This window comes from Electrophorus electricus, chromosome 2 (assembly GCF_041902795.1).
Source record: "Electrophorus electricus isolate QZ-2024a chromosome 2, ASM4190279v1, whole genome shotgun sequence".
Classification (NCBI taxonomy): domain Eukaryota; kingdom Metazoa; phylum Chordata; class Actinopteri; order Gymnotiformes; family Gymnotidae; genus Electrophorus; species Electrophorus electricus.
In genome coordinates, this window is record NC_137498.1 from 33,216,430 (window position 1) to 33,229,270 (window position 12,841).

Sequence of the window (12,841 nt, forward strand, 5' to 3'; positions counted from 1 at the left end):
TGAACAATAAGGTTTTGTTCTTCACAATGAAATGTAGTATACTGAGCCTAAAAAATAAAACTAATTATAAAATTGGTAGAGAGTCTTAAATTGACAAATAGTGCTTGAGTATGCAAAATACCAGCAATGACAATTCTCAGTAATTTTCTTCAGTGGTCTTTATACACTTACACACACACACTAAATGTGTTATATATAGTTAAGAGAGTAAATTGTGGTGTATTGACTCCTAAAATATACTGTTCAATACAAGACTCCATTGTGATTTCCAAAAGATTTAAATTAACTTCAGTTACATAAATCTTACATGTGGGACCTTTAAAAGGCATATGTGCATGCCCTTCCCATCTTTATTTTACAGGTATCCAGATGTGCTGCATAGAAAAAACCCCCCACTAGTACAGAATAAATGAAATGAAATATCAATTTCTAATTAAAAAAGTAAAACAAAAAAAACATCAGTGTAGTATTATGGATTATAAAAACTACATTCCCTAACCTGAATTTATGTACAAGGTAAAAGGCTCATGACAGTTCAACAGGTAAAGGAGACATCAAAGGATAAACTTATTTTTTTTTAAAGTGACAGTAACACTATAAACAAGAGTTAAGTCTAAATATACAATCAATCAGGTGAGCAATCAGGTTACTCTGATATTCCACAAAAGGCTGTGAGTCGGTTCTGTGAAAATGAAGAGAGTACTGTTTAACCAAACATGGTTTAATGCATGAAAAATAATGTATCCTGGCTAACAGTGTAAAGCATACCTGCAGTTGTCTTATACTGTGAATCACTTTCGCATCCAACTGGCTCAGGTCAACAGAATCCATCTCACTAGCCAGCAGCTGAATACACTATAAAAAGAAAAAAAGACACTCTTCTTGCTGGATTCCTCATGATATACATATCCACATAGAGACAGAGTCGGTTAGTCAGTAGTCAGTCAGATATTCACATTCTTTACTGACATTTTTGTTGAGAAAGCAGTACTTTTGTACTTTCCAAGTATGGGACTGATAACATGGCATTATGATGGAACAGGACTGACCTCCCCATTGCCTAGAGGGACATTAATAACAATGTCCTCAGTTCCTCCAGCGATAGGAGAGCCATTAACAGAGATGCTGTACACCTTCTCTCTGTGACGAGGAACTCGCACTGCAGGAGTCTTAGGCAACCTGACCAACGATAGTACATTATACATATATCAACCTGACAAAAAGATAATACATTATATTAAACTGAAAAAAAAAGGTACATCTCGGCTAATGGAAATAAACTATTTTAGAAACTTTAACCAAAAAACCCAACAAACTGAACCACAAAGTTATTTGTCACAAAGGACTTTGTGCCCATAGAAATGGGGTAGGGGATCAATTTCTTTTAGACTAAAATTAAACCAAATGCTTAAGTCAATTATACAAATTCTCTTGCATCTGGCATCACCTGGAGTCAAAGCGAGGTGTGATGAGTGGAGTTGGGCCTATAATAGAGGAGTCCAAGAAACTTCTGGCTGGGGTAACCAAAGGCTTCCTAGTAGATCTTAACAAATTAAAGACAGTATTGACCATCAGCATTTTACATACGTCATAAAATTACTTACTTAAAACAATACAAAATTAAACCAATTACAAAAATCTGCATTTACAGCATTTGACAGATACCTTTATCCAGAATTAATGACATTTATCAGTATGAGGACTAAACAGTTTGTCAGGTGTTGCTGGCACCTGGTTCATTCAGCTCTAGCAGGTGAGCTACAGGAGCAAAACAACCATAACTCACCTCCTTATAGTGCCATTCTGCTTGCTTACAGAGAGGGCTCTGGCTTTCTTGGAGGTTGACGGTACCTTCTTTGGCCTTCCCTGTTATAAAGACATGACAACTCTGTGCTAAAAGTAGCATGATTTATAGGGTGTGTCCCATGACTTGCTCATACACTGACCTTTTTAACTGTAGACTTAGACACCAGGTTTTCTTCATCTTCTGAGTTTGCACTGGTCTTTGCAGCTGTAAATATGGAAAGTCAAATACAATTACATTCAAAAATAGCAGTGAAAAGTAGAAGGGGGGGGGGGGGGGTATTGGCACCTTTTTTGGCTGACTTGGGTGGAACTGTATGATCCTGAGATATGGTGAGCTCCACTTGGGCAGCCTCCTCCTTTTGCTGCATGGGGTGAAGGCAATAAAAATAAACCAGTTTCATCGTTTTTCAAATTTTTTTAAATCAGTAATGACAGGACAGACTTCTAAGGAGAAAAAGCAAAGTAACGAATACGGAAGGAGGATTTACCTTTGATTCATCAACTGGTGTTTTGGGTTTTTCGGATGCTAATATGCAAATGGAGATATTTTGAATCTCTGCATTAGTATGTCACTCAAATTACACTGACACAAACAGACAATTAAGTCATATGGCACACCCCGATTTCCACCTAATTTTGTGTTACCATAACACACAAATGAAATGGATAGCAGTGAATGGTTCTAAAGAAATTATCATTACATATTTGTGTTCATACCACAATACTGAATCCAGTTCATCTGTCGCACTGCCATGGGCATCTTGATCAGTGCTATGTTGTAAAGGTTGTCGGCATCTTTCAGAAGGTTGTTGGTCTTCTCCTTTAACTTCTCAACTATGGTACGTACTGTGTGCACAAAGATTAGTTTTTGTAGGCAAATTGAATGTTACTATGGCTAAGAAAAAACAAGCATTCAAAATGCACATGCAGAAAACATTACTGCTGATTACGGATTTGGACTGCGACTTCTTTAAAACCGCTGTGCATCAGTGGGCACAACAGATGAAGGACTTTTGTGAAATACCTTGTTTCATGGGAAAGTTTGCGTACTATGGCAGACTTTTGATGGCCTTTATATTACACTTAAGTTACTCCTTGGACTTTTCTTATATAGCTACACTGCTGGTGTACAGTTAAGAGTTAATAGCTCATTTGTCTAGAAAATCGATGCAATACATTTGCAGTCAGACACCACACTAACGTTAGCTACATGTTTTGATGCTAGGCCGTGTGGTGGGTTGGCGGATTGTAATTTACCTTCATCGTCAAAGTCCAGAAGAAAAGCTTCTAATTTGGGTATCTTAGGGTTCTTCTTGTTTTTAGCGTTAGTTGTGCGTTTCCTAGGAGCCATTTTGTTCCTATGAAAAAGCGGAGTCAGTGTCAGTGCGGCGGCATACAAGTTAGCGTTAACTATCTAACCTAGCTAGATCCTTTTCCATTTATAAACAAATAACTTGGCTACATGGTGGTTATTAAATTTAATATGCCAACGGAAGAAATTGTAGATATATATTGCTAATTTACACATTTAAAATATACCGAAAACCTTTACCCTTTTTATGTTAGTCTGCGTTGCTTCCCAATACGATCAAATGGCTGCCGTTAGAAACGGCGCCTTTCAAATTCATTTGCAAAAGCAGTTTAGCCACTGAATGAGCAGTTCGTTGTTATACGTCATTCATAGGCGAGCTCTTGACCATTCCGCTACCACCTTATAAAAACAAAAGAAATAGACCAATAGCTGCAAAGCTTATTGGAGTGTGACTTTATGACGTATGGGATAGGGTCAAACGTGTGAAATAAACGTAGTGCTCAAGCAATATAGCTAGGTCTGTATTCTTATCAAAATAGGTAAATGTAATATTTAATCAGTATAATTTGCATATAATTTATATTTTGTGCATTAATGGGTATATAGTAGTTGATAAATAAACGATCAAGTTGGGAGAGTTAGCTAGCTAACGTAGTCAGATTGTCGGTGTGTTCCAGCCAAACAAGTAATGTCCCAACAGCCGTCATCGCTGCTGCATCAAGAACTTAGAAAATGCTTTCGAGTCTTAGAGGCTAACCAGAACATTTGGAAATCTGTTCTTGCGGAATGTACACCTTTGATGAGTTCGCTGGGAAATCTCGCGGAACAGTTGAGGGCGCTGAAGAACGTGGAACTTGTTAATACGCCTCTTGCTCAATTTCCAGATCTAAAAGAGCGCCTTCAGTATAAACTCATACAGGCTATAGACACGGTCTTGGGAAAATTAAGTGAGAAAATGTACGTTTACTTTGATTGTTTTCTAGTTACATTAATATTAAATGTGCTATCTACTCAAGTGAGGGTATGATTTTGATAGACTACATATTCTCTAAGTCGTTCTGGACAAGGTTGTCTGATAAAATATGTAAATATACTTTAATACCTCACCGTAAAATCTTTCAACTGCTTTTGCAGGTATGCGCTTCAGTTAGTGCGGGATTCGATCAGTAAACAGCTACTTGCTGTTGTCCAGCAGTATGAGCAGAAGGCAGACTCCCTCGATATACACTCATGTACTACAAGATCTGCTATCTCGCCATCTGTCGCTGATATGTTGGAATGGTTCCAGGACGCCGAACGCTACTACCGTGTCCAGTATCCTTAGTCCGTTACTAATCATGAGCTGCAGTTAACTTAAAAACAGCTAGCTTGAATTTCACCTTTTTGTGCACACACATGCACTTCTCAGGCTGGAGATGTAGAGCAATGTTTCTCAGCCCCATGTCTGGGGTCTACCAGATGGTCCACGTTTTGGCTTTAGCTCAGATTTCAGCATACCTTTTCAGCCTAATTGTTTTTAGGTATAGGTCTCATGATTAGTTACCACAGACAATTTTGACATATTTCCTTGTGATTATTAAAATATATGTTTACTCCAATAGATTGGAAGCATAAGGGCAGTGTTTGAGAATGAGATCAACAAATTAACACAGAATACATTACAGGCATATTTAATGTAGGACACAACTCTGGGCCACGTGAGTACCTTCCTGAGTCAGCTAATCAAAGTCTGCATGTGCAACAAAATACAGATGTGTTTGTTTTCTTGTGTGTTATAGATGGAATTAAACTTTTATTTGTCTGTTTGATACCATTGTGTCATTGATGGCACACAAGAACGCAGTTGGCATCCCATCATCTCTAATACTCACGTGCTCTTTGATGTTGCACAGGCAGATTTACTTCACAGGATTGTGAGGATGGTCCCAGTGCTCTGAGGCCAACATAGTTCCTGGACTCCAATAAAGTCCTGTGTGATTGTCCTCAGCTGTGTATTTAGATACATCCAGAGGAAGAACCTATTACAGATACTAAAGCCTGATGAACTCGTGTTTATGGAGACAGCACCAAAGAGATGGGCGACTTTAGATTCCCCAAGGGGAGAGGAAAACATTTCAGGTAACCCCTCTTGAACAGGAATTGAGACTATTTTTTTCTGGTCTACTTGATTGTATTTTTATATGTTATTGGTTGGAATTACAGTACCAGTCAAATAATGTGTTGTATTGTTAAGACATTATTTAAAAGGCGTAATCTAGTGTCAAATTACAAAAATTCGAATTAGTTTGAAATGGGTTTAGCTTGTTTTTGGGCACAGACATATACTTCTACAGTGTACAATTCCAGGACATCATTTGTATATCTGCATCTCTAAAAGAAATCATGTAACAAAAAACAATATTTAAACTACTTTGATTGCTGAGCAAATTTTTGAGGCTGAGAATGCTAGAATGTGAATTCTGTTTTCTTGTTTCAGATGTGCTTCATCAAGTGTCATTTTTCATGAGCTCGGACTAAACACACGCCACCTCATGGATTTCGGCCAAGCACGTGGAACTGTATGCTTCTGTCTGGAAATTACGTTCAAGTGTCCCTACAATATGTAATTACTACCTGTAATTCAATAATCGGAGTTTCAAAGTTCTGATGTATATTGTTTGGCCCTCTGCTTAATGTACTAGAAAAACAGCTTGAACTTTGCTTCTGACCCCCCATTAATATATATTAATTTCATTTGTCCATAAACTTCATATAGGAACAATTCTAAAAAAATAATAATAAAAAAATCTCATTTGTGTCAATTCTAATTTGTGTGTGTGTGTGTGTGTGTGTGAAGGCAGAACAGGCCACCAGTTAGTTAATTATAATAAGGTCATGTTGAGATGCAGTGACAATATCAGTGATTTTCTGTATGTTGGATGATCTTTAATCCAAGATCTCAGAATCATATTACTGCCTTTTAAGGACTTTAGGAAAACAGGAAGAGCACTTGTGTTGAGCTCACATGAGCAGCAACAGAAATTTGCTCATGGACTTGGACAGCTCCAATAAGTTTAACGAGCTTTTTTACATTTATTGCTACTGCCATCAGTGACATTGAAATGATTTGACTCTTTTGTAATCACATGTTTATCATACCTCAATAAGCTTATTGTTATTTTAATAAATACAAAGTCACTTCACTCAGAGCAAACATGATTATACAATTAATCTTTTGTTTTTATGATGAAAATGAATTGTGACTTATCACAGAACATAAAGTATACAGATATCAGCCACTTAATTATAAACACCTATCTTCTTGGGTGTGTACCATAGGTGTGTGGTTAGGATGTGTAGTCTGTTTACGTGCAAAATGTGATTGTTAGCTGTGTCTGACCACAGGCCTGCTTTTGATGGGATATTTTTGAGTGAGAGCCCACTCTCAACGTGTCAGTCACTGATACTGCTGTACCTGGTGAACTTGCACCAGCCTAATATCCCAAACAATGCTACTATCATACCTGTTGATTTTGTGTTAAGTCAGCCACATAATATCGGGCGGTCAGAAACTGACCCCACGTGAATGAAGTGGAGGCTGGCTGATAAATTGTGCATGACAAAGATAAGTTACAGTGTGTAATTTTACACTTGTCAAATGCATCTCTAAGACAGGTGTCTAATTAAGTGGCCAGTGAGTTTAGGTACAAGGCAAGTTTTTAAAATAAATAAATGTTCACTGTTGCATATCACAGTGTAGGTATTCATGTGTATAAGGGATTGGAATCATAACAGTGTCATAATTGGGGTGAAATAGTCACAAATAACATAAATAGGGCATAATTCACCTAGAAATTAAATAGTGCAACTTTTACCTCATGAGGACACAGTAATGAAAATGGAAAAACTAAAATATTTAAGGTTATCAATAAATTCTTAATAATTAATTATTAAATATTAAATTATGAATAGTTTATTAATAAATAAATTATAAAGGTATTCAAGCCACTGCAGTACATCTGCCTTAATGACTTACTGCTCCTATGTCTTATGTTAGCTATATTATACATCTTTAAAGGAACAGTTTAGCCAAAATCATATTTATACTTACTTTAACACTTATCATTCATATACAGCCAATTTTTCAATAAATGTTTATTGTCCAAATTGAGTTTTTTACTGCCTTTTTTAAGTAATAGATGTGTATTTGGACTGAGAAGCATCGCTTTACAGTGAATACATTCCCAAATCTTATAAGGAAGATAAAAATTGTTTTTTCAAGGTGGCTGCCAATGTAAGGTAAATGTAATGCAAGTGTGTCAAGATTTGAACATGTAATTAGAATAATGCTCCTTTGTGTCAATACACTTCCATTACCTTAGTAATTCAAACATGTCGAAACCAAAAAAAGCACAAAATTAAAATGTGGACAACAAATGTATTGGAAAATCAACAGTATGAAAAATAATTACATCAGTGCAAATATGATTTGCAATGTGCAAATGTGGTCAAATTATTCTGTAAACCCTACTTTTATCCCCTCTTATCACTACTCATCATTCATGTCTCATGGAATCATCTTCACCTACTGCAATTCCAGCTCCGCTTCCTCATACGTATTCCCTGAGGGGCATACTGTTAGTGGTGATGGGTTTGGGGGAATCCAGTGGAGAATGTCTGGTGTTAGCAAAGCTCCGGCCAGAGTAGCCCCGCCTGTAGGCTTCCTTCTCCATGTTCGGGCAGGTGCTGCTCAGCACTGCGCCACTGATAATAAGGATGACAGAAGCCGCCCAGCCCAGATAGATGGCCTGGCCCAGCTCACGTTTGTTCTGGATGGGGATGTTGGGGTTGTAGAAGTCCCGCACAACTGTGTTGGCTACCCACGACACGGGGATCAGCACGCACACGCCTGTGAGGATGAAGAGCACCCCGCCAGACAGTGCTATGCCAGCCTTGACATGACGATCATCCCCGGCACATGTGGTGCACTTCATGCCACAGCAGGACACTGTGCAGGACAGCCAGCCCAGGAAGATGGCTGTGCACATCAGTGCGCGGGCTGCCTGGATATCTGCAGGCAGGGCTAGCAAAGAATCATAAGTTTTGCACTGCATGTGGCCAGTAGTCTGATAGATACAGCTCATCCAGATACCCTGCCACACAATCTCTGAGGTGAGGATGTTGGGCCCAATGAAAGCTGAGACCTTCCACTGAGGTAGTGCTGTCACGGAGATAGCCATCACCCAGCCTGTTACGGCACAGGTGAAGCTGATCAGTTGCATTCCTGTATTCACCATTCCACCGCCTTCTCTGTACCACGCCTCCTCAGGCCACAACCGGGAAGACACCTTTTCTCCTGCTTCTGGTCCAGCTAGGATTACTTGTTTTACCTCTCTTCACAGCTCAATCCACCCACAGGATGTTAGGTCATACGTTCAGGTTGCCCTGCTTACTGTGCAGCTTTTCTGGAGTATTTCTCTTGACGTTTCAATATTTATGATAATTTAATGGCCCTTCCTTTCAAATCCTTCTAAGACGCCTTACCCACAGGCATGCACCAAGCCAACGTTCTCCCTTCTCTTTCTTTGATATAATGAATTATGAAGAAATGCAGAAATTGCTTTTCCAAGCTCAATTGTGTAGGACTCACTTAGCTTCAGGTTCAGCCTGCCTGAAGGGCCCGAGTTGCCAACCTCTTCCACTTCACTGTAAAAGAAGATATTTGCTACTCACAGTGAGATGTATCTGTACTGCTGTCCAGGAGTTACCTTACTCAGATGATTTTGGTAGATAAAATGCAATACCTTCACAAAGAACTGCAGTCAAAGAAGAATTTCCTCTGGGTGACCATGCAATGCCAGACCCTCAAAAACATTAGCTTTATAAATAAAAAAATTATTACAAAATTGAACAGATGACATCAATCAGTTGAGATAATATAGGCATCAATCCAGTATCTTCCCCCCTACCCCTGCAAAAAACAGATGCAGGCTGTTGAATTTCAAAAACGTTGTGAAGACAGTTGACAGAGGGGGATCAAGTTGGTAGGTGTGGAGAAATGGACCTCTTTTAAGCTGTCCAGACTGTTGTGGGGATCCCCTTGCGTGCTGACCAGCTGGGTCAAAAGCTTAAGCGCATAGTGTGCTGAGCAATAAGCCTCTTGCTCGCCACAGACAAAGATGAGAGGCCACTCTTCTGGATCAGTCAGAAATGCAGTAGCCTACTATGCGAATTACTCAGCAAATCTTAGAGGCTGGCAGTGTCAATTAAATCTACCACCAGAAGACTTATCAGAACCACCCTGCTCCTTGAGGAAAGATAAAATGAGTCGAGAGTCAGTGAGAGGGGAGAAAAACAGGAGGGAGGGAGGGAAAGAGAGAGGGAGGTCTGTGGGTGGATCAATTAGTGCAAAAACATCTTTTTAAATAGCTTTTTCAGAAAAAAATGTTTTTGTTCTTCCTTTATGGGACACAGTAATGAAAGACAGAAATGGCTTAAAAAGGGGGGCTGAATGGTTGTCTGAAATTATGTGAAGACTAGAGAGGGTGTACGGAAATCGGAGGAAAGAAAAAATGTCACTTAGAAAAACTGAACAAGCAATCTCATCTTACTTTTGTTGTAAAACATTCAAAAGTTCCCAGTTCAGAAGGACATGGAGTTCAAAAATGATTATTTTTTTCCAGATGTATTAAAGATTTTGACTTGTATGAATATTATTCTGAAAAAGAATGTATAATTTGTTTAGATATTTTTAGGGAATATGATGTCTAATACAAATGTCAGACTTCTGTCATTTTATGTTAGAATTTACAAGTGCAAATCAAACTTTTTTTTTTTTTTAATTTGAGATGAGATGACCATTTCCACTGTTGCTGCAAGTAATTTGATTGAAGGGGTTTTTTTTTTCTCTTATCAATTACCTGCCTTCCTGCCTCTCAGTTTTCAATGAATTAAACATCACAGCCCCAAGATCTCTGGTTCAGGTTTCCTTTCTAATGTGGACCCTTCTCCTTGGCAACAGTGGTCATGACAACCAGACAGGACACAGGAAATGATAGCAGAGGACCAGGTGCACGTGGGGAAACACAAAGGATGGGACAGATAGAAGACTCAAGTATACTTCCTTATGTAGGCTTACATAAACTGAATCGGGATTTGTTACAGTGTGAAACTGCAAATTTATGTATGATGCCTCATTTATCTTTTTAATTGTTTACCCCACAATGCTTTATTCATGTTTTTTGTGTTCATGTTAGCAATCATTTTAGACTGGCTTTTTAAAAATTATGTTAATGCTAGTTAATGGACCCCTTCACACTTGATGCCATCGAGAACAAGAACTAGCACTTGGGGCTCATGTCTTGCCATATTTGCTATTGATGTTATATTTCTGCATTTGCTGTTTTTACAAGTCTGATTTGTTTGCCAACCTATTTGGTGAATATCTGTCCTGTCCTGTCAAAATTATGTCTGGAATTATCTGTCCTGTCAAAAGTTACAACATTTTTACCTACAAGGTCAATTACTAATGAATTTAATTCCATTAGAGATACTAAAGTGTACTGAATACTCTATACACATCATGACACCAGTGTCTGCCTTGACTTATCTAAATATAATTCAACCTAGTCTTCCTGGACACCTCCTACAGGGGAATTTGAAGCACTAGATTTTTATATTAATACCACTGAAAGACAAATTAGCAACAAAAAGTTTCAAAAACCTGCTAAAATACTTAATCTATCAAAGAATACTCTGCACTTAATAATTTTTAAAAAAGGGCTGACATTGTTAAGCCACCTGATAAAGGTGGAGCTGTTGTCATTTGGAGAAAATACCTTTACAAGATGGAAGCAATCAAGCAGCTTTCTGATGCTAGTTTTTATAGGCAGTACAGCTCTGACATCGCTCCACATTTACAGACTACCACCCAATTCACTATTAATCATATCATATCAGCAGGGCACCTCCCTCATTCTGTACAAAATCTTAGATGTCCTATTATATCTGCTTGTTCCTGCCCAACAGAAATATTATCCCATATTCTGGATGACATTTTTCAAACAATTGTTCAGTCCTTACCTACATATGTAGGTAAAGACTCTTCATATGTTAACCTCCAACTGTTGAGCTCTTGAATATACATGTAGTATAGCACACTCTCTCTCTTTAAAATGATTAGAAATATGACTTTATTCAACATATGATTCAAAAGCAGTAGAACACGACAGGAAGGTGTGTTATCCTGAAATAACATCACAGCTGTGGTCGCAGATCACCGCCATAGATCATAACAGCTGAGATCAGATGAGATGTTATATGCGAAACACGACCTCGAGTGTTCTATTGCTTTTATACAACAACAAAAAATAGAAAGTAAAGCAACAAAAGTTTTAAAAAGTAAAAAAAAACAACAACAACAAGGCCCACACGTAGTGATAAATATGCTTTAATATTGGCAATTCCTTCCGTCCAAAAGTATTTTCACAACATAGACTGCATGCTACACTTAGAATATACTCTACTGCATACTGGTCACCGTAGTAATACGCAGTATAGTATCCAGTATGCGACAAATGCAAACAAGGTCACTAGAACGCACAAATATTCCGCCCACTTGCGAAAGATTATACGCTAATGTTGCTATGTAACAGTAACAGTTGCCTGCAAATGCATACGGTGTATATAGTAATACAAAGTAAAGTTTGAAATAAAAAATTAAAATAAGCGAAGACAAAAGGAACAAAGACAAAATAAACTTAAGGGTCACTGCGTTATTTGGAATCTGTATTTGTCTCTATGTTATGTTAATCTGTGCAATTATACAAAAAGTTGCTGATGTGTTGAGCATACGTTCGCATCAAAAACAGCTCGCCTCACTTCACTGGCCTGAATGTGTTTAGTTGTTCTAATGTCAGATAAGTCACCTTAAATGTTTTCAAAGTAATGGCAGATTTGGAATTTGATATGCATACTCTTTTAGAGTCTGTCCTATCGGACTGCACGTCAAATGCTATCGCAAAGGCCACTGTATTCATTTCCTATTTTCCTATTTGTTTTGTACAAAACAAATAAGGAGTGGATGTATAAGGCTAGCCGTTATTTAGCAACGCATCAGCGGAGAGATATGGTTTTGGAGTGAAAAGTGAAAAACCTGTGCTGTTATCACGATCATCAGCAGGGTTAGAGTCTCAGCCCATCAGATTGTGACGTTGGAAATAGCTGTTGTATAAATACTTTTCACTGACTGTATTTAATTACATCGTAGAATATGTCTTCATGAGCTGATTTCAGAGCCTTGTAGCTATAAATGTAGAGGTCCTATCGCAGGAAACCTGAGTATCAAGCGGTCTGCTCTCTGAAAACTGCAGTTTACATACGTTCCGATTTATCCTTTATCGCCCCCTTGAGGACTTTGGTTAATTACCATAGTTGGGGCATAAAAACTTAAAAGCGGGTCTTGTTTGACTATTATTTACATTGGCATGACGTAATTTACATTGGCATGACTCTTTATACAGGTGGCAGGGATGGAATTAGCCAGGTGATGTGCAGTGTTTGTTTTTTTAGCACACTGCTTGCAGTTTTGCCTAAAAATAACCATTTTTGTCTAATCTGACCTGATAATTTTCCATATATTGCCACAGTCCTTTGCAGGACATTTAGCAAACCCCAAGCAGGTAGCCATATACTTTTTAGTCAGCAGTGTCTTTCATCTTACCACACTGCCATAAAAGCTTGAGA

The 12,841-nt window shown here is 38.2% G+C and overlaps 3 protein-coding genes across 4 annotated transcripts; 1 reads left to right on the top strand and 2 right to left on the bottom strand.

Moving 5' to 3' along the window:
* Positions 1-140: 140 nt before the first annotated feature.
* Positions 141-4,248, bottom strand: cdca8 (cell division cycle associated 8). 2 transcript variants are annotated; one of them, XM_081699718.1, is made up of 11 exons: positions 4,226-4,248; positions 3,064-3,164; positions 2,524-2,652; positions 2,295-2,332; positions 2,093-2,168; positions 1,947-2,011; positions 1,787-1,866; positions 1,448-1,543; positions 1,050-1,179; positions 769-855; positions 141-682 (listed from the first exon to the last, which is right to left on the bottom strand). In XM_081699718.1, exons 2-11 carry the CDS (start codon positions 3,155-3,157, stop codon positions 647-649), a joined length of 831 nt encoding a protein of 276 aa, XP_081555844.1. In that variant the 5' UTR covers positions 3,158-3,164; positions 4,226-4,248; the 3' UTR covers positions 141-646. The 2 variants fall into 2 exon arrangements, with proteins under 2 accessions (XP_081555844.1, XP_026877986.1); XM_027022185.3 differs by lacking the exon at positions 4,226-4,248 and adding an exon at positions 3,359-3,488.
* airim (AFG2 interacting ribosome maturation factor) lies at positions 3,570-5,925 on the top strand. The gene is made up of 4 exons (XM_027022181.3): positions 3,570-4,075; positions 4,253-4,432; positions 5,118-5,236; positions 5,595-5,925. The coding sequence occupies exons 1-4, from the start codon at positions 3,807-3,809 to the stop codon at positions 5,633-5,635; spliced, it is 609 nt and encodes a 202-aa protein (XP_026877982.1). The 5' UTR covers positions 3,570-3,806; the 3' UTR covers positions 5,636-5,925.
* A 1,708-nt stretch (positions 5,926-7,633) lies between these two features.
* Positions 7,634-8,674, bottom strand: cldn35 (claudin 35). Its single transcript, XM_027022214.2, has one exon. The coding sequence runs from the start codon at positions 8,392-8,394 to the stop codon at positions 7,708-7,710; it is 687 nt and encodes a 228-aa protein (XP_026878015.1). The 5' UTR covers positions 8,395-8,674; the 3' UTR covers positions 7,634-7,707.
* Between the last annotated feature and the right edge of the window lie 4,167 nt (positions 8,675-12,841).

Coding starts and splice junctions, on each gene's coding strand:
- cdca8 (XM_081699718.1), bottom strand. CDS start 3,157: ATGGCTCCTAGGAAACGCACAACTAACGCTAAAAACAAGAAGAACCCT. Junction 2,333..2,523: donor GAACTGGATTCAGTATTGTG/GTATGAACACAA, acceptor TTTGCATATTAG/CATCCGAAAAACCCAAAACA. Junction 1,180..1,447: donor ACACCTCGCTTTGACTCCAG/GTGATGCCAGAT, acceptor ATCGTTGGTCAG/GTTGCCTAAGACTCCTGCAG.
- airim (XM_027022181.3), top strand. CDS start 3,807: ATGTCCCAACAGCCGTCATCGCTGCTGCATCAAGAACTTAGAAAATGC. Junction 4,433..5,117: donor GAACGCTACTACCGTGTCCA/GTATCCTTAGTC, acceptor CTGTGTATTTAG/ATACATCCAGAGGAAGAACC. Junction 5,237..5,594: donor GGGAGAGGAAAACATTTCAG/GTAACCCCTCTT, acceptor TTCTTGTTTCAG/ATGTGCTTCATCAAGTGTCA.
- cldn35 (XM_027022214.2), bottom strand. CDS start 8,394: ATGGTGAATACAGGAATGCAACTGATCAGCTTCACCTGTGCCGTAACA.